The sequence below is a fragment of the Equus quagga genome, chromosome 18 (genome assembly GCF_021613505.1).
Source record: "Equus quagga isolate Etosha38 chromosome 18, UCLA_HA_Equagga_1.0, whole genome shotgun sequence".
Taxonomy (NCBI): Eukaryota; Metazoa; Chordata; class Mammalia; order Perissodactyla; family Equidae; genus Equus; species Equus quagga.
Genome location: NC_060284.1, coordinates 5851908 through 5872836, shown reverse-complemented (window position 1 = coordinate 5872836; position 20929 = coordinate 5851908). Strand labels below are relative to the sequence as shown.

The following is a 20929-nucleotide window of genomic DNA, read 5'->3' as shown; positions in this document are numbered from 1 at the left end:
AAGGAAATGCCAATGTTGGGAGGGAGAGGGAAGTTGCCCCTTTATCTCAAGGGCCTTTGTTCTTGCCATAGGGAATATCTAAAGCAGATATACAATGCATGCTCAACGGCCTCGGTCAGGCCCTTTTGGAAAGACAAGGTCAGGCCGAATTAGGTTTACACCAAATGTCTTCCTCATATACTCCAATATCCTATTGCTTGCCATTTTTATTTGTCACTCTTGGTCCACTTTCGAGGTCACCTTCGGCTTCATGGAGAATTCCTGTATGTGCCAGTGGCCTCTTACCTCAAGCATCTCTGGCTCTGCCTGGAGCTTTTCTCTGGTTTCAGGAGGGAGCTCAGCACACTTCTGGGACAGGGTGGAGGTGCGCGGGGTGTAATGACCCACAATGACCATCAACCAATGGGGGATGAGTGCTGTAGATGGACAGCCTAGGGTCCTCACCCAGCGAGGGGCCATTCTGTGGCGTGTTCTCCATCAGTTCCATCCACTCGCACAGCTCTGGGGACTTGCACCCCAGCTGTCCACAGCAGTGACCCCCTCAGGAATGCACTGACTTTTCTTCTTTCCTGCTTCACTTCTTCATCACACTTCCTGGGCTCACCTGCTAAACGTACTGCTTGTACCAAAATCCTTGTTTTCGATTGGTCTGCTTTTGGGAGAATCCAAATAAGACAGTAGAATCTTTTGTAGTGATCTTTACATTTTCATAGCAAATCATCTTTAATTTTACTTTTAAAGCAGAAATCCTTCCCAGCACTATATGCTAAGCCATGCTACTCATCTCCAAACAATCTCAATATTGTTTGTCTCTTAGTGTTACCACCCAAGTGGGCTCGTCTGCTCACCACAAGTCATGCCAGTAGTCAAGAGGCAAGGTGGTAAGAGAGAAAGGACTTTATTACAGCTTGCTAGCAAGAGGGAGGATGGCCAACTCATGTCCAAAAGAACCATCTCACAGAACAAAGACTACAGGTCAGTTATATACAGGGTGGTCTCCAGTTGGGGGGGGTGGCGGGTCTCTGGGTGGGGCAGACATCTGGTTCCAATTCCTAATAGTCCTTTGTTTTACTGGATATGCATCAGAGAATGGAGCAATGCCCTCTACCCTGATCTTTCAGTTCTCCTTGATGATGGCTATCAGCATAGGCTCTCTGCCTGGGGGTCATCACATTCCTAGAGAGCTCAAAAGAACAAAATTATCATCTTAGAGCAGCTGGGAGCGGCCACAAAATCTACAGAGCACGTCTGGGCTAATCAGGTCATTTAAAGTTACAATATGGTTTCTTTTCTACAATATGGCTTCCCTTCTATCAACCTTCTGTTGCACTAGTATCATTAGCAAACTTTAAAATTTGTCTTGAGTCACAAATCGGGGACTCACTCTGCCTAGGTTTTGCCTGGGAAGCACTTGCACAGCCTTTGACTTTGTTATGTATGCTGCAAGGGGGAGCAGAAAGATCCCGGCTTGGACGGGACAAAAGAAAATTGACCTCTCACTACCTAAGTATCTTCGTCAAACTACTTAACTATCTGAGTGTCACTTTCTCATCCACAAAATGGGTGTAATGATCCCTACCTTTTATGCCTTTGGGGAAGATTAAACGCGGTTATGCCCTGAACACAGGGTCCAGCTAAAAGTGATCTGTTCTTTAATGAAAGAATGTAGATCGAGCATCCGGCAGAATACCTCACACATGTGTCTTAGCTCCTTTCTCCTTACCCTCTCTCTCTAAAGTTTTACCTTCTTTCTCTAAATGGTCCCAAGGAAGAAAATAACAAAAGAGCTATCTAGGACATAGTCTTATTTTCACCATAAAACCCTCCATGATTATTTTTCGTTATTTATAAGTGTTATTTATTTGCTCTTTAATTCTCTCCTTCCTATTCAATTCATCCTTTTTTCTCTCTCTGTCCTTGGGATCTTCCTCTGACCTTTCCTGTGGACACCACTCCACCCAGCGTTGCCTGGTTTGTCGCTGGTCTGCTAGGACTGTAATAATAATATTTTTATAATTTAATTTTAGAGTATTTCTGAACAGTTTAAAGAAATAAGACAGATTTCTTAGAACTTTCCTTAAAAGTAACAGAAACCCCTGCAAAACATTTCAAATGAGACATATCAATATTTTTAAATCACATTAAACTGGTTTTCTATCACAATTCTAGAAAAGTTGAAAAACTGGTTTTGGAATTATAATAAGATTCCCAACACTAACTCATAGCAAGAATTCTACATTCAACTCAGTGTTAGAGATTCTATTTTAATTCAGCCGGATGGATCCTCACTAGTGTTAAGTAATAAAAATATTTACATCTGATTTTATGAGTCATGGGAGCAACTAATCTATTATTTCTACTCCAGAAGACAAGCAACATTTAGGAGTCTTGAAGTCAGAGTTAAAATGTCCTGCCTACTTCAGAGTTTTCCTGCCTTAGGATCAAAACAGACTGCTGCATTGTACCTGCAAACCTCGCCCCCAGGGGAAAGTGCCACAGCCTGGAACAGAGCAGAGAAGCATTTAGAAGGAGGTTGTATCAAATTATCAACAACATTCCTTTGGTCTACTCTCAGCTTTTCTATTTTTCATTGGTTTATCCTTTACTTTTGAAATCATTGTTTTTTTAATCTTTAGCTTTATGTACTTTTATAAAAACTTTTTGGATGGCCAAATGAAAAGACATTTCAAAGCTTTTTTTTGCAAACAGGCTTTTGAATTTTCCAATCTTACAAGAAAAAACTTGGGGCCAGATTTAAATATTTTAGTAACTTGTTAGCTTCAAAAATTTTACATATTCATGTATAGACTCTACTATGCATTGGTCTTTGAGAATTTAGAAAATACAAAACAGTACAAAGTAATAAAAAATCTCTAAGGTATAATTTTACCACCCTAAGATAACCATCTTTTAAGGACGTTCTATTGCAGATCTTTTTCTGTGACTGGCGAGCCATACTTTATTTTATTCAAAAAGAAAAATCTATATGTAAAGTCTGAGTTTTTCAATTAACACAATATTATAAACATTTTCCTATATCATTAAGTATTCCTTTTGTGGGGGACTGGAATTGGCCACCCCAAGATATGTCTCTTTGGCATGAGGATTATTTTGGGCTGGTTACTTTTAAAAACTGCAGACAGGAAAGAAACTCTGAATAGTAGAATTTAACTTACCCTTTGTTAAGAGACATTTACATTTGTAAAGGAAATCTCCATCTGTAAAGGTGTCTCCCTCTGTGTACCAGGAAGAAGAGGGGATGACCTTATCGCTAGAAACTCTTACCAATGGGGAAGGCAAGGACTCAAATCTGCATAATAACCTTACCCTTGTTTACTGTGCTTGTCTGGTACCCTCCCATAGCTGATTCCCCCCATACCCAACATCCTCCTTTGTCTTTAGCTGAGGATGGTATTTAAGGTGGGGGGGGTTTCAGCCATTTTGACAAGTTGCTCAGTTTGCCTGAGCCTCTCCCATGTATACATGTTATAAAGCTTTGTTTAATTTTCTCCTGTTATTCTGTCTCATGTGAGTTTAATTTGTTTTCTGGCCAGAAGAACTCAGAGCGAGTAGAGGAAATGTCTTCCTCCCCTACACTTTATATCACTTTTAATAGCTGCATCATATGTAACATCCTATGGCTAGTCAAAAATTTTGACAAGATAATATGAAAGTAGTAGTAAAGATGATAGTCTTTGGAAACAAATGAGATAATATATGTGAAATTCAGTACAATATTCAACACACAATAAATTTAATAAGCGGTAATTCGATAAATAAATACTAGATAGATGCCATTATCTTATTTTTAATTTTTCACACCATTATAAAGAACGTTACATTAACATCATTGTTCTTAGTTCTTTGTGTATTTCTGTTATTAATTTCTAAATATAAATTCTTGGAAGTGGATTTGCTGGGCCAAAGTTTCCATATATTTTTAAAGGTTTTATATAAGTTGTAAATCACCATACTACGATTTATATGTCTATCAGTAGAGCATAGGTGTGCATGTTTCTCTATTCCTTTCCCCAACTTGCAAATATGATAAGGGGAAAGTTATATTTTGTTGGTTTAAGACCATATGCCTTTGAATATTTTGTTGATATTAAAAATATAATTAATGGTCATTTGTAGATATTCTTTTGCATATGGACTGTTTATATTCAACACACTTTTTTTTATTATTGTATTTGTCCTTTTATAATGATTTGTAAGATTTTTAAGATACTCTGTTTACACATGTTGGGCAGTGTTCCAAGTTCAACATGTTTTAAAATTTTGTTATGATGTTTTTGACATGCACAAATTTTAAATATTTATGAAGTTAGATCTAACAATCTTTTACTTTAAATACTGTGTTTTTGCAAGTTGAGCAAGCAAAACATTTTAGATGCTAAACAAAGGGATATGTTTAAAGTTGTGATCTTTAATAGGAGGAAAGGATTTATGGGGAAAACATCTAGGATTTAATAATTCAAATACTTGAGAATATGTGCTTCCTCAGTACTGTAGAATCAAGTTCAGGTAAGAATTTTGAATTTTGTGTGTGGACTTTGGGGGGATAGGGAGAAGCTGAGGAGCACAAAGACACAACTGAATCTTGGAGCTCTTATGCTCAGCAAGAACATTCAACCTTTCCCCCCTAACTGCCTAAAAGAAATTTAAAATAAAGTCCTGTCCCCAGGACAGGCCATCACCATAGATAACTTTGGGTTCCGTTAGACTAGGAGGATCCTTGCTAAGCCCACTCTTATCAAAGTCTATTTACCAAATATTTGCTTTGCCATTTCCAGGTGGGTTGCCTTCCTCCCCTTTGAAGCCCCAAATCGCTACCCCAAATGTCCTCCTTATCTGTAGATGAAGATGCTTAATCAGACAGCCTTGGCCAGTTGGCTGAGTTACTCAGTGTCCCCTGAGTTTCTCCCGTGTATACGTGCTATTAAACTTTGATTTTCTCCTGCTGACCTGCATTTTTAACTATTTGACCAGCCATAAGAACCTTAAGGAAAAGGAGGGCACGGGATTCTCCCACTTCCCTGACAAAATCCAAGCTGGCTATGCACAAAGAGAACTTATTATCACATCAGCTGAAAAACCCTGGTGGTGGCTCTAGTTCCAGTGGTAGCTTGACCCTGGGCTCAAATGACACCAGCAGCTTCCACCTCTCGGTTTGTTTCCTCTGGGTTGGCTCTATTCTCAGGCTCTTCACTGGCCCCCAGAGCCTAAGGCAGACTAGGAGAAAGGAGGGTCGGCTCCCCCCAGGGCTCAAAGTCCCGGAATTGAATTTCCTAGGCTCTGACTGGCCTCACGTGAATCGTCTCCCTCTCGCTGAGCCACTCACTGTGGTCTGGGGGAATTGTGGCCAGTGGTCTCATTGGCACAGCGTAGATAACATTCTCCCTCCTTAAAGCCGTGAGCTTGAATAAGTTCTTCTAAAGTGCCTGCACTGAGGGAGCAGCATGAACGAATACACAGAGATGTGAAAACAAGGAATGTTTGACAAGTTTACCTGAACTGATAAGGTTGTCATGTAGAGCGCCAGGGATTGACTGAGATAAAGCTGGAAAGGAAATCAGAACTCAGTTCAACACAGATGGGCTCAGATGGCAGAAGTTTCCATATTCTATGCTGTGTAATTTTGACTGTATTGTGAGGGCAATGTCAAGCCCAGGAAGGAATGAAGAGAGGGGAAAAAAGGAAAGAATCCCAGGGTAAAATAACATTCAAGGAGTGAGCAGAGGAATAGGAGTTCATAAAGGAAGGTGAGAAGGAAGTTGTCAGTAAGGCAGGAGAAGTCGCGGAGACAGTGACATCACTGAAGCCACGGGAAGGCAGCATTTCAAAGAACCGGAAGTAAAAAGTGTCAAATTCAGAACAGGGGTCAAATAACATAGTGTCTGAAAGATGTCCATCGGATCTGCTAATAAGAGAAATGGAATGAGAAGAGAAGGGGTCACTAAGGGCCTGAAGAGCCTCTTCTCTAGGAGTAAGAGAGGTAACGGGCTAAGAGGATAAGAAGTCGTGATCAGAGATGATCTATTAGGCCTCAAGACTTCAGACTATAGTTTTAGAGGATAACGAAGTAAAGGTAGCTTTAATCTGGGAGGTTAATGAGTTTTGGGGCAAAACTGTTGACTTCATGAATTTGACATGGAAAGGAAGACTACAAATCTATAAAAATGGGAAATGGCTGGGAATTTCCTGGTAAGTAGGTGTGGAGGGATGGTTGCATGAACCTCATAAGGGGAGGCTTTTCCTTATGAAGGAGGAGGGAAAGTAAAGAGGTGAAAGAGACAACAGTGACAAGAGATTTTCACATATTGAGGTATATGGGGTACCTATTCGACTTCAAAACTGATTCGGCTTGAACTAGAAAGCCTGACTTATGACCTATCGAACACACATTGTACATCTGCTTATCCACTAAACCAAAGAATGCACTCTCTTAAGACAAGAATGCAGACTTCCCCTCCTACCCCTATCGGTAATGCCCAGATAAGTCCCTTTACTGACGTCATGGTCATGTTGACCTGCTCACTTGCAACTGAATACCCCTTTAAAATTTCGATGAAAATATATCTTGGGTGTGTTTAATGTATGTTCTTTGTTCTAAAAAGATATCAGACTGTACTGAAACCCACGCTTCTCCAGAACACCTTCTAGGGCCTTCCTGGGTTATAATCCTCACTCTGGCTCATAATAAACTCACCCTGATTCTGATTTATAGGTTGGTTATGGATTACTTGCATCAACAACAGGAAGGTTGAAGAATAGTGACTCTTCTCTCAGGCCTCATGATTTGTGGGGGGCAAGAAAAATAATGCTCCCTTCTCTAGAGGGGACAGAAGGTGGGGACAGGGAAACACAGGATTTTCACCATTTCTGAATGGGTAAAGAAAAATCTAGATACTTTCTACACCAAATGTAGTAGATGTGTAGTAAAGAATTTACAGTAAAGAATCTCTTGCCCAGAGAGAAGCTCTGGCCTTTGCCCTTGGCTTCTGGGAGGTCATCTCTGGGCCCTAGGAATGTGCCTGATGAACTATCTTTGTTTGCCTGGGGGCCTAGGGGCATACTGGATGATCTAACAAAGTGATTTAGGGGGCGGGCTGGCCACACCCATATAGTCTTAAAGTGGGGGCTTGTCACTTCAGAAAGACCAACAGTGTGACAAAGTGGAGGCTTTGGGCCCGTCAACCTGGAGAGTGAGATTAGCCACATGGGCAGTCAATCAATCAATCAGTCATGCCCATGTGATGAAGCCCCACTAAAACCTCTGGACACCGAAGCTCAGGTGAGCTCTCCTGGTCAGTGGTACTCCTTATGTATTGTGGTACATTGATACTGGAAGAGTAACCTGTCCTGATTCCATGGGAAAAGGACAGCAGAAGCTCTGCAGTTGGTACTTCTAGACTCTGCTGTATGTACTTTTTCCCTTGGCTAATTTTTTTTTTTCTTAAAGATTGGCACCTAAGCTAACAACTGTTGCCAGTCTTTTTTTTTTTCTGTCTTTTCTCCCCAAATCCCCCCAGTACATAGTTGCATATTTTAGTTGTGGGTCCTTCTAGTCGTGGCATGTGGGATACCACCTCAGCATGGCCTGATGAGTGGTGCCACGTCCGCGCCCAGGATCCGAACCAGCAAAACCCTGGGCCACTGAAGCAGAGCGCGTGAACTTAACCACTTGGCCACAGGGCCAGCCTCCACCCTTGGCTGATTTTAATCTACATCCTTTCCCTGTAATAAACTGCAATCTTGAGTATAACAGCTTTCAGTGAGTTCTATGAGTCCTTCTACTAGTTATTGAACCTAAGGGTTCGAACTTCGTGTCAGAAGTGAGGGTGGACTTGGGGAAGTGCCCTGTGACTTTGTGCTTGTCCTAAACTCCTTGCAGGATGAAAGATATCACTTTCTTTGCTTTCTTACAGATTGTAATTTATATTTTAAGCAGTTGTATGCTTTTTAAGTAAAACATTCATTAGGCTCCTTTACCCAATATTTATCTATAATAGGTTCATGAATTCACTTAGCAAACACCTGTTGAATTTAACTGACAGCAATTAAAGCAGTTAGGAAAGAATTCATTTAAATTGTCTCTGGTGTACATTTTACCAAATTTTTGTTATTAAAGAGAAAATACCTTATGTTATATTAATACTTATTAATTGTGTGATGTTGTACAAATCACATCATTTCTTTGAGTTTGATAATTTCTAAAATTGAAGATGATATCTTTCCTATGGATAGTAATTAAAGAGTAAGAATTAATGAAAGGTGAAGGATAAAATGAGAGATGTCATTGAAAATTTCTAGTTTAGTACCTGGCACATAGTGTATGTTCCATGAATATTAACTGAGATAATGATAATATTATAAGAATTTTATATGATTCATGCTTTATAAATTTTATTGACTAAAACTGTGAGTGGCTGATATTTCTGAACTCAATTCTCCTTTATTTAAGGAGCTCATTTCACCATTGTGCAAACTTATGAGAGCATTATAATAATCTCAGGCAAATCACCACCGTCAGCTAGAGTCTAGTTACCAATTCCATTCAAATCATTGTACTTGGATAGGATTTTTAAAATGTGATAGAATTAAACTACCTTACACTTTTATTACTGTATTTCTTACTTTTAAATATGTGAAATAAATTGATTCCAATGTTTTCATGCATTGCCTATGAATAACCATTTCTAGCTGGATTTTGATTACTACATAGCTACATACAACCACTTTTTTGGTAGTTTCTGCCGTTGCCACTAGCATGGACTTGTGTTGTGATGATTAATGCTGTTTTTTAAAGCTTTTATTTCTATTTTGATTTGTAGCAGAGAAGGCACATTCCTGAAATGCTTATCAACGTAACTCTTGACTAAAAATTAATCAGTGTTGCAGAAATGCTCCACCATTCTTGATCAAGTCAAGAATGTTTCCAAGTCAGTCATTTTTAGGTGATGATTCTATTCTTTTCACTCGGTCTCCTTTCCTTAGCCTCTCCTTCCACTCTTTCAGCACAATCGTTTTTATATCAGTAAGTATTTGGTGAGTTGCTTTGGCTTTTAGTAACAAATTAAGTGAGTGAAACCCCTCCAAGGAGACAGAACTGCTCTCTCAAGACCTTTTCAAGCTGGAAAACTCGGGACACTGTTTCCATGGACACAGGACGCGTTGTCACGGGGCTAAGAGGGGAACAATTAACCCCCAGAGCCAGAAGAGAAAAGAAAAAAGTGGCTGTGGTTGGAAGAGGCAGCGGCGTTGGCAGGCTGGAGATTAAAATTTGTGTGGAGACGGGAGACGAGCTAGGAAACATCGTTTTATCCACTCTTAGGCCCTTTGCGTCCCCAGGTCGGTGGACCCTCCTCCAGCGGGATCGGCTGGGGACAGAGACGGGCACCAGGTGAGACGCGCCCGGTGTGCAGCTGCGCTGCTGGGGGCTCCCGCCGCGGCGGCTCAGGTGAGGGCGGGACGCAGGTGGGGGGCGGGCTCAGCGGCTCTTCCAAGTTCGTTCAGAAGCCTTTACCTCTTCTATATTTAATATTAACGCGTTTCCTCACTTTCGCCCCCAATTTTGGCTTCCCTTAAAGGACAGCAGGCACAGAGTGTTTGAGTTGGTCTCCCTGGTTTCCACGCGCCCCCGCGCGCCCGAGAGGTCCTGGGGTGGGGGCGCCCCTGGGAAGGTGACCTGGGGTGGGGGCACCAGGTGTGAGTCGGCTCCAAGCTGCATAATTGGTGCTTTTCAAATTTGTCAGAGACAGAAGGGAGCTGGAATAAGCCGGTGGGAGTTAAGCACCCCTGCAATAATTGTGGTGCCATTTCCAGTTTGCCAATGGATTCTTTTGATCGTTATCTGATTGGTTGCTCACCTGCATACTCCCCAGACCATATACATTGTACTTTTGAAAGATGTTTAATATTTTTCCTTAGAAGCTTACCATCCAACTGCAAGTTGGTGACGGGCAAATTTTAGCAGAGTTTCAAAATGCAAAGTAAATTTTCTCTCCGTCTCCCTTATAACCAAAAGGGGGCAAGAAAATACATGCTGTGGATCGAAGCACGTGGGCCAGGTCTCATAGTTAAATCTTCAAATAATGAGTTTTCAAATTAGGTCTCAGGATTTGTGGGCTGCCTTAGTTGGCCAGGGCGGCCGTAACAAAAGACCCCAGACAGGGTGGCTACAACAACAGGAATGCATTTCTCACAGTTCTGCAGGGTAGAGGTTCAAGATCAAGGTGTGTGCAGGACCGGGTCCTTCTTGGGCCTCACTCCTTGGCTTCAGATGGCCGACTTCTCGCTGTGTCCTCACAGGGTCTTGCGTCTGTGTGTGCTGTGTTCTAACCTCTTCTTATATGACACCGGTCACATTTGGAGTAAGGCCCAGATCATGGAAGTAAATTTTAGTTTAAGCCTCTGTGTTCTAGACAATTGCTCGGTCTGCACTTTAGTTTGTGAATTTAGAAGCTCTCTTGGTTTTCTGAGGTATTCCTTTAGTGGGAGACGTTTGGAACTTGCTGAGGAGACTTCTCAGCAGAGCCTACTATATTGGCAGCATTGGGGGGTTTGTTTGTTTTTGGGTTTTTTTTCAGTCCCAAAGGTGCTAACTGTTCAAATGAAGTAGTGCTCTTAAAAGTGACTTTTTAGTTCGATATTTTTATCTTGGTAGTGACTCAGCCTCTGATGTGCTTGTAATATTGGCCCTGCAACCTTGAAATTGTTCTTGGATTCAGCCAAGGCCGTGCCATGAGGCCTGGGGATGATTTGTGGTGAGGGTGACTGGGAAATTTTATTTCGCCCTGGTTGCCAACTTCTCTATTTCATTGTGTTCTTTTTCCAAAAACTGTCATTACTGACCCAGGAATTAAGAACATGAATCCAAGTTACCTTTGAAAATAATTTTAGTGAGTTTAGATTTGGCAAGAACCGCATTTTATCATAATTCATTCAACTTCATATCTCATGCCGCAGTAAGTCATCATGAATTAATATCATTACAGATAAACTGGGATTATGGTTTATCCGTAATTGGAGACATCTCTGGATTAAACTGTAATTTTCAGACCCCATGTAGGTGTCAAATCTTTGCCTGGTGCTGGAATGCTGAGGTGGGTAAATTAATTCTCGCTTTAAACAAGCTTTCAAAATGGTGGGGAAGAGATCTGCCAAAGAGTGAATCTCTGTAGCACAGTGTGCTGAGTTCTGTAACGAAGGACAAAGTACAATAGGAGCACACAAGAGAAAGAGATGGTCCCTGGGACAAGGCATGGGAGGATGTCCAGGAAAGTTTCACAGAAGAGGTAGCCTTCACTCTAGGATTTGGTAAAGGATGGGATCTTGGCCGGAATACAGGCGGACAGGACATTCCAAGTGGAAGGAAAAGCGCGAGTGGAGGACGTGCTTGGGAAAAGGGCAGGACGCGTCCAGGGAGCGGGGGTAGTAGAGTATGGCAGGACCAAATGGGACATGGTGGGAAATTAGCTGGAAAGGTGGACGGAGCCAGATCCTGGACTGTCTTTTCTTGAACAATCTTGTATGTGATCTGAAGAGTTTCCTTGTTATTCTGGAGGTAATCGGGAGAAAACCGAGGGCTCTGGGCTGGAGCCGGAGCTGATCAGTGTCCTGTTTGAGGAACAGCTCTGATGGCGTTCTGAAGGATGGATGTTTGAAGGAAGAGAGGAAGGAAAAGGGCAGGCAAATTGGGAGGAGTACAGCGCAGCAACCCAGGGGAGGGAAAGCGGAAAGCTGAAGGTCCGAAGGAAGCCAGTGGCAAAGGAACTGGAGTCAGGGATCAGAGAGGGCTCATCTGGTCGGGGTCTATGCTGCCTCACTGTGGATGGAATTATGTGATTGGCTATTGAGCCCTTCTAACCCCAAGATTCTATGGGTTTCTGTGACCACATAAGAACCCTACATTCCAGAGGAGAGCATTTCCCCCCACCTGTAAGTACGTATAAGAACGCTTCAGACATATCCGTCTGTATTTAAGAAGTGACAGCATCTCTCCCACCCCCAGTGAACATCAGTTGAAAGGGGTATGCATAAATCTATTTACTTGAGCACAAACGAATTTTGTTTCTTTGATGAGTCTCCAGCGTGGGGACATGGTAATGCTTATCAGGGTTGTCTCCGTAAATAGTCACCATATATTCAAGGCCTACGTTTGTGCTTTATAGGACATTGAGTTTTAGTTTCTGTTCACTGGACTCAGAATAAGAATTTAATAGAAAATGGAGAAGTAAAACTATGAGAAAACTAGAGAAGGAAAGGAAACAGACGATCAGATGACATGGTACAGAAGACACTGAACTGCTGAATAACTTCTCGTTGTTTCCCAACTTCCCGAGATTTAGCGTGGGTGTAATTGAAGAAATATACCGTGAAGGCAGCAAGCAGGCCCGCAGACCTACGGAGCCCATTGGCAATCAAAAGGTGGCGAGTACGGCAGAAAAAACTGAAATGATATGCAGATGGAGAACATGCATTTTGCAGCATTTATAGGTAATCCTACGCATCTTATCTCTAATTGGTAAGTGTATCATTACTTATATTTACTTCTTTTACTTACCAAACACTTATATGTTGCTTACATTCACTCATTTAAAGCTCTTAACGTCTCCACGAAGTAGGCACTTTTGTTATTCCTATGTTGCAGATGGGGCAACACAGAGAGGTTAAGCAATTAGCCTACAGTCACACAGCTGGTAATCAGCAGAGCCAAGGAGTCAAACCCAGGCAGTCTGACTCAGAGTCCATGTTCTTAACCTGTGCACTATACTACCTTTCTAAGTTTGACGGTGGGAGAGAAAGCAATGTTCTTAACACTATGGCTTGGTTTGGAAGAACCTCCACAGGACTCTGCCAAAGGTGTGTGCATACTCCTAAATGTAAATGCAGGGTAAAAACAGGCATAGCGTTTACAGTCATCCGTTTCCTCTTTGGCTGATGGTTAATTCATTCATTCAGGTTGTTAGGTGTTAGGGATGCAAAGATAAATCAGACACGATTCCTGCCTTCAAGAAACACACAGTCTAGAGGGGGAATCAAATGAGTACATCGCATGCTTGGAGAGAGGGTGAGAGGTACTAGGAGAGCAGCCTACAGAGGCAATCGTGTGAGCATGGACATGGACAGCAAGTCACAGTGCATCAGGGAGAGCTTCCCGGCAGAGGTGGCATTTGTGTTGGGTCTTTTTTTTTTTTCTGCTTTATCTCGCCAAACCCCCCCTGTACACAGTTGTATATCTTAGTTGCATGTCCTTCTAGCTGTGGGATTGTGTTGGGTCTTGAAGGATGAATAGGACTTAGAAATACAGCGAATGGAAGAACAGCATTGTATGCAGAGGGAACAGCAAAGGCAAAGCAACAAGTAAAGGAAAATACAACACATTTGAGGCACTGCAAGTTGTTCATCAGGATTGGGATGTCATGCCGACAGGAGGAGGAGGCAGGTGAGGGAACAGACTCAGTCAGAGGCCAAGCCACGAGCCCCGCGGGAGAAGCCAAGTAGCTTGACCTTTGTCCTGAAAGCTGTAGGGAGGGGCTGAGGCTTTAATCCAGCAGGCAGGCGATTGCATTTTTCTTGAAAAAATAATTCGGACGCTGGTGAAGGTAGAATGGGTAAAATAGAGGATAGAATGGATCAAATGCACAGACGTATTGTGAAACTATTGCAAAAATCCAGGCAACAAGTTATGGAATCCTAAACTCTTGGATTGGATAGCAGGAGAAAAACTGAAAAGATGTGTAGGGTGTGGCATATACAAGAGAAAGGGATTCTGTATATCTAGGGAAGGGTAGGCTGGAGGTTTCCTGGAGAGTGGTGTCTAAATCCTGGTTGGGGAAGAGCTGCATCAGAATGGCTTTAAAAAATAGACCCTGGTCTTCCCTCCATAAATCCTGACTTCATGGATCTAGGGTGGCAAGTGCAAATCTGTATTTCTTTCTTTCTTTCTTCCTTTCTTTTGAGGAAGATTAGCCCTGAGCTAATATCTGCTGCTAATCCTCCTTTTATTGCTGAGGAAGACTGGCCCTGAGCTAACATCTGTGCCCATCTCCCTCTGCTTTATATGTGGGATGCCTGCCACAGCATGGCTTGACAAGCAGTGCATAGGTCTGCATCTGAGATCCGAACTGGTGAACCCCAGGCTGCCAAAGCAGAACGTGCAAACTTAACCACTGGGCCACCAGGCTGGTCCCAGGACTCTGTATTTCTTGGAAGTTTTTGAGTTCATTCTGCAGTGTAACTATGGTTGAAAACCATTATGATTCCTAAGTTTGCGGGCTGTATGCCTAAGAGATAATAACATGGTAATAAAGGTTGGAAGAGACTTTTGGCTGAGAGAGAGGGAGGATGGGTTTGCTTTTAGACCTACATTTGGGCTCCCCGTGGGAGATCGGGATTGAACTAGGTACGCAGGTTCAGAACCCAGAAGAGAGATTTTGTTTGTAAATGGATGGTGGTAGATGAAGCCATGGGTTTTGGAGGTCATCCTGGAAGAACACACAGAATGAGGAAAAAGATGGCCGAGCACTTAGGGAGACTAGTATTTAGGAAGTGACCTGAGGAAGAAGAGTAAGTTGAAGACACTGACAAGGAATCTTCAGAGAAGGTGAGAAGATGTTACTGTTGTCATAGAAACCAAGAGAGGGTTGATTCACAGAAAGGAGTGGTCAACATTAGCAAAAGTTGTAAATATTCAAATAGGGTAAATAAGAGCGGAAGAGTGTCCACTAATTTATAAAATGGTGACCCTGGTGACCTGTGTGAGCAGAGTTAGTGGAATAGTTTAGAAAGAAGCCGAATGATGGTAGGTTAAGAGGGAAAAGGGATGTGAGGAATTGGAAGCCTGAAGTATAGACTACAGTTTTAAGAAATTTGGCAAGAAAGAGAAGATGAGAGAGAATAATGGCTAGTAGGGTCATGGGAAGAAGTTTTTCTTTTTTAAAATAGAAGAGATTTGAGAACGCTGGGGAAAATAAACTAGTGAAGAGTTGAGAGATACAGGAGAGAAAGGATAACCGATGGAAGTGACTCCAAAGAGGTCAGAGGCAGTAGGGTCTAGAGTACACTGGGAGGGATTGACTTCGGATGGGAGAGGCAACACTTCCATTAACGTTAAAATACAGGTGAGGTGGGAATGGATGCAAACAAGACATTCGTATGAGAGGTAGAAGTTGGACAAGTTCTTACTTGATGGTCTCCATGTTTTTAGTGAATGGGAGAGGCCATCTACCTTGCCTAGGAAGATGCGTGTCACAAAGAACAATGTCTGCCAGGTGCCAACTGCTTCAGTAAATTTGATAGGATGCTGAGCACAATGTCTTTCATGCAATACTTGCAGGTAGCCAGTGGCCAAACGAACAAATAAACGCTTATCATCAAATGATGATGCGTGCTCACAGAAATAGAATAATGAAGCAGAATATATGCCCAAAGAAACAGAAACAGGACGTAGAAGTATGAAACCAATATGCTGGTTCAAAGTAGACGTTAAAATTAAAGGCTGAATCAAGAAAGGACTGAAACACAGGAGGTCCAATTGAAGAACATTTAATGCAGTCTTGATACATTTTGCATTGAAAGATTGGTTTTTAGTGCATGCAAAACATTTGGGATACACCATCATATTAGACCTGGCGTTCCTTTGCTCGCAGTGTTGATGTGAAGAGGCACAGGCGAGGCCCTTGATGCCCTTGGTATCATGACGAAAGCAAGCAAGTTGGTTTGTGGCATTTCCTCACCTCCACTTTCTCCCAGGGCCATTCATCCATAGGAACCACTGCACATTGCCAAGGACCTAGGAAAACATTTGCAAACTGGGGGAAAAAAAAGAAAAGAAAAGAAAAGGTGTTGTCTCCAAAATCTGAAAATAAAACTGAAAACTAAAACTAATAACATTCTGTCAATTTCGTTAACTGTCAAATCTAGTATTCGTACAATTGTCGTTCACCCTTGAAAATACTTGGTTGGCTAACTTTCCTCACTTCAGAAAAACTCATGATATGCACAGCAGCTTGCCAGAAGTCATATCACAGCTAAATAATTTACACATAGCAAAATAATTTTAAATCGAAACCGTAAACGTTCTCTTAAATTACAGCTGTGTGTGTCTAAAAAATGGGCTGATGTGTGCATCTTAAAATGTCTGATGTGGTGCTGAAGATGAGGGACTCTAAAAGTGAGAGGTATAGAGTGTCTTCCTCTTTTAAAAGATCTGCCTTCTCTTCCCTCTCACAGGTCAGCAGCACGTCTCAGTTGTCCCTCTGTCATTTATACCTTCCCCAAACTGGGAAACATTCGCTTCTATATGCTGCTTCTTCCAGTTATTTACCCTTCTTTCCCTCGTTGAGAAGTAGAAATCCTTGTCCCCAGTGAAAGATGTTGGTGAGAATTATGGGAGTCTTCTCCCCCTGCTTGAACTCATATCATGTTTAAGGGGCACACAGAAACTAAAATTCCTTAGGTGTTCTTGCGATGTGTGAGAGGGCTGGTTCCTGGGTCTGGAAAGACAATATATAGTGTTCACAGAATCTACATTCTCTTCCAAAGTCTGTGCCCTCCTGTCCTGTAGGCCCAGAGAGGCTGAGGCATTCACTGTGCCCACAGCCTTGCCCTGCAACCTAAGGTTGTGTGGTTTGTAACAAGGTGGGCTGTCTGCCTGCAGCCCCACGGTCCAGAAAAGCCTTGGTCACACTGGACTGCTTCCTGGGATGGAAGGGGAGCATCTGCATGTAGCAGAATGGCAGAAGGCGTGCTGGGATGGAAAAACCGATCAGAACACCAGGAATTCACACCCAGGGCAACACACGGTGAAAGAGAGAGCAGAAAAGAGAGCTAAAAGAAACCAAGTACAAAATAAAGTGAGCTTTTGGCATAGGATCCTTAATCCTTGTCTTTTCAAGCATTATTATCTCTGTGTGATATTGATTGAATAATATACAATCTGGGAGAAATAGCATAGTATTTTTGTTTTGTTTTGGGTTTTTTTGGTGAGGAAGATTGGCCCTTTGAGGCAGATTGTCACTGAGCTATCTGTGCCAATCTTCCTCTGTTTTGTATGTGGGACACCGCCAACAGCATGGCTTGATGAGCAGTGGTAGGTCCACATCCAGGATCTGAACCCTGGGCTGCCGAACAGAGTGCAAAAACTTAACCACTACACCACCGGGCCTGCCCCAGCATGGATTTTTTTGAGTTAGAAAGAACTTTAGTGTTGACATTGATGTTCATTAGAAATATTGATGAATTCAGTACTTGCGAATTGTATTAACTTTTACACTTAAATGCCACTGGAGCCCATTCAATTCACTGAGCAAAAATATGTTGAATGCATAATCATCTACTCAAATTTTAAAAATAAATAAAATAGAGGAAGTTTTGGGTTAATATTCCTGATCCCATTCTCCCCCTAGCTATTTGTTTGCACTGTAAGGCACTTTGTGGCTTTTAATTTTCTCCTCTGAAAAGGGAGATAAATTAGACCAGGTCCTGATGTCTAACATTCAGGCCCCCAAGCCTAATATGGATCACTTGACCCCAGATGAAATTTTCACCATGTTAATGCACGAGCAAATGTGAACTGTTACGGCAGTAGCACCTAACCAGCCTGGCTGCCGCTCCTGCCTTCTAAGTCCTGTATGAACAGGCTTCCATCATTGACCAACTCAATTGGAATGCAATTAGTTGTATAAATGTGAGCTCTTTGCATTTACTTTCATTAAAATTATATCATGACAAAAAGAAAATAGATGTAAATCAAGCCACACGCCCTTGTTTCAATTCTGAGTCACACCTGTTTCTCATACGGTAATCTTGGACTTTCTCCAACTCACATGTGGGAATTCTGATCATGTGACCTTCTATCCAAAACGTGGGTGCCTCCACAGGTCTATGATTGATTCCATGATCTATATAGTTCTATTTTTTACCCAAAACAGTAATGTAAAGATGGGTCTTTTAACTTACACCTAAATAATCAATCATATGTTTAAATTTAAATTGCTTTAGAGATTTCTTCTTTTTTCTCCTTTTTAAATAGGAATTTACTGACTGACAATGGCAGGAAAAATCTTAGAGAAATTAGATGTTCTGGATGAGCAAGCAAAGATACTCCTGGCCCGTAGAGCAAAGGTTTGTAAAATAAAAGCTAAAACTCAACTTAATCATTACAAGGTTACTGTTCCAAATGTGAATGATTACTTTTACTTTTTAGCTAATGATGCATTCATATGAAGACACAAACTAATTTGTAAAAAACAAATAATTAGTTGAAAGATTGTCTATGTAAGTGGATACTATAATTAATTAAATAACATTAATTAAGGTACCTTAATTAAGGTAACTTCTAGATAGCTGCCATGTTTGGTCATGGTGTAGCTAAACTGCTTGAGATTAAACAATCTTAGGCAGTCAGATAGTAAATGTGACTACTCCTGTGGTTCTTACTAATATGTTACACACATAAAAAGTTATTTGGTTTGTTTATTAAAATGAAGAAAATATTTTGTATAGTTACCAAATTAGAAATAGTTCATAGACATTAAAGTAAAAAAGGTGAAACTCTTATAAAATTCAATGTAAAATATTAGCAAAGAACATAATTCTCAAAAAACAAGTTTTTAGCAAATATGAGCAATTTAATTTGGTTACACAGACTTGCAAAATAATATAACAATGTGGATAAATGAGGCGTGGATAAAGAGCAGGGAGTCTGAGAAATTAGGAAGACCCCACGGAGAGGAACTCTTAAGTGAATGAATGTATTTGTGAATCTGAAAATGAAAACGTTGATGTGTGAATAATGATTTGATTTTCTTTTTTTTCCATAATTATCTCCTTTCATTCAGAAAATAAAGTAGAGGAATATTGGAAAGTGAAATAAATTCATTCTATTATAGCTATCAAAATTTTGATATAGCAAACCAGGAGTAACTTAGGAAGGCAACCATGTTAGACTTAGATATCCCAAAGTTCATTTCCTTTAGATTTTTTGTTTAAAATGAAAATAACATAATTCAGAAAATATAATCAGAGATAAATCTATTTAATTTGCCATGAAACTCCTTTCTGATGTATTTTAAGTTATGATTAGTAATTCTTGCCTTTAGTAAGAGCTTCCTTTGTACAAAGCATGTCTGTGCCTTATCTCGTTTTGTGTTCCTATGCAGAGTTCGTCTCTGGAAATTCTTTTAAAAGTATAATCATTCCTTAAACATTTCCTTATTTTTTAAATTATAAAATCGAAACACATTTTTGGAAATAAGTTAAGCAACATATAGATATGTATAAAGAAAATTATACACAAGGAAAATTACGTAAAGAAAAATGGTCTCTGGCCTCTTCTCTGCAACCCTTTCCTCTGAGGCGAACAAGCTTTAGCAGCTGGGGTTTATCCGTCCACATCTTCTTTTGTGCTCTTACAAAGATATACAAATGTGTAATATGTGTGTATACATACACTTATCTTTACATATAAGTATTCATAATATAAATATACACGTACATGTACATAATACACATACGTTTATGAAGGTGGATTGTCTTTCTTTTTTATTGACCAAAATGAGATAACAATATATAAATCACTTTGGTAATTGCCTTTTTATTTTCTTAAGCTGTTCATTTTGCAATAATCATAGACCCACAGGAAGTTGCAGAAACAGTACAAATAGTCCCATTACCTTCCACCCCGTTGCCCCTGGTGGTGGCATCTTAATGTAGTTCTAATACAATCTTAAAACCAGCATGAGTCACAACAATACCGACGCTGGCATATTACTGTTAACTAGACGACAGGCTTTGTTCAGCTGTCACCATTTTGTAACCTTTATTCATTTGTGTGTGTAGTTTTATGCAATTTTATCCCATTACGGATTTCTGTAACCACCACAACAAAGATACAGCGTGTGTGCCTCACCATCAAAAAACTCCCCCGTGTTACTTCTTTGCGCTTGTGTCCACACCCCACCCCGGTTCCGTCTCTGTCCCTGGAGGTGGCTTATCTTTCTCCATCTTTATAATTTTGTAATTTTGACAATGTTATATAAATGGAATCATTCAATATGTCAAATTTTGACATTGACTTTTTCACTAAGCATAATGCCCTTAAGGTCCGTCTGTGTTGTGTGAATCAATAGCTTTTTTTTATCGTAAATAATGTACAAATTTTATTGCCAAGCGATATTCCATTATTTGGATGTGCAGTGTCAACCACTCACCCATTGAAGCACATTTGGGTTCTCAGTATTTCGCTTTTAACAATAAAGCTGCTAAAAACAATAAGATGAGATAAAGTTGCTATGAGGACTGGCCCTGTGGTGTAGTGGTTAAGTTCATGTGCTCCACTTTGGCAGCCTGGGGTTCACAAGTTCAGATCCCGGGTGTGGACCTACACACCACTCATTAAGCCATGCTGAGGCAGCATCTCACATAATAGAAAATAGAGGAAGACTGACAAAGATGTTAGCTCAGGGCCAATCTTCCTCTGCAAAATAAATAAAAATAAAAAGTAAAGCTGCTATGAATGTGTACAGGTTTTTGTATGAACATAAGTTTTCATTTCTCTGGGGAAAACACCCAAGAGTGTGATTCCTGGTGCAATCTATGTCTCTTAAACTCAGCAAGGTCAAGGTCACAGGTTTGGTTTGAGTTCACCCTCCTCAGCCTCAGCCAGGAAACTGCCTCCAGGAAATAAGTGGTGCCATTGTAGGGTTTGCCTCGGTTTGTTTTCCTTCCCTCAGGGATCACAGTCCTGCTCTGCCTGTTTCCTAATGCCTGATTGCAGTTGTTTGTATGTATTTTCTCAGATTTTCTAGTTGTTTACAGCAGGAGGGCAATCCCCGTTGCACACATTGGCAGAAGCAGCCGTTTCCACATCCTTTTTTTTTTTTTTGTGAGGAAGATTAGCCCTGAGCTAACTACTGCCAAT

The 20929-nt window shown here is 41.0% G+C and overlaps 1 protein-coding gene across 5 annotated transcripts in view; it reads left to right on the top strand.

Moving 5' to 3' along the window:
- The first annotated feature begins 9222 nt into the window (after positions 1–9222).
- Positions 9223–20929, top strand: part of C18H1orf141 (chromosome 18 C1orf141 homolog) — a 53861-nt gene continuing 42154 nt past the window's right edge. For 2 of the 5 annotated variants that reach the window (XM_046645691.1, XM_046645695.1), the window contains exons 1-3: positions 9223–9406; positions 12348–12529; positions 18041–18132. In XM_046645691.1, the coding sequence (XP_046501647.1) occupies positions 18058–18132 (75 nt within the window). In that variant the 5' untranslated portion in view covers positions 9223–9406; positions 12348–12529; positions 18041–18057. Of the gene's footprint in view, positions 9464–12347; positions 12530–18040; positions 18133–20929 lie in introns of all 5 variants that reach the window. The other 3 variants (XM_046645693.1, XM_046645694.1, XM_046645692.1) reach the window with 3 other exon arrangements.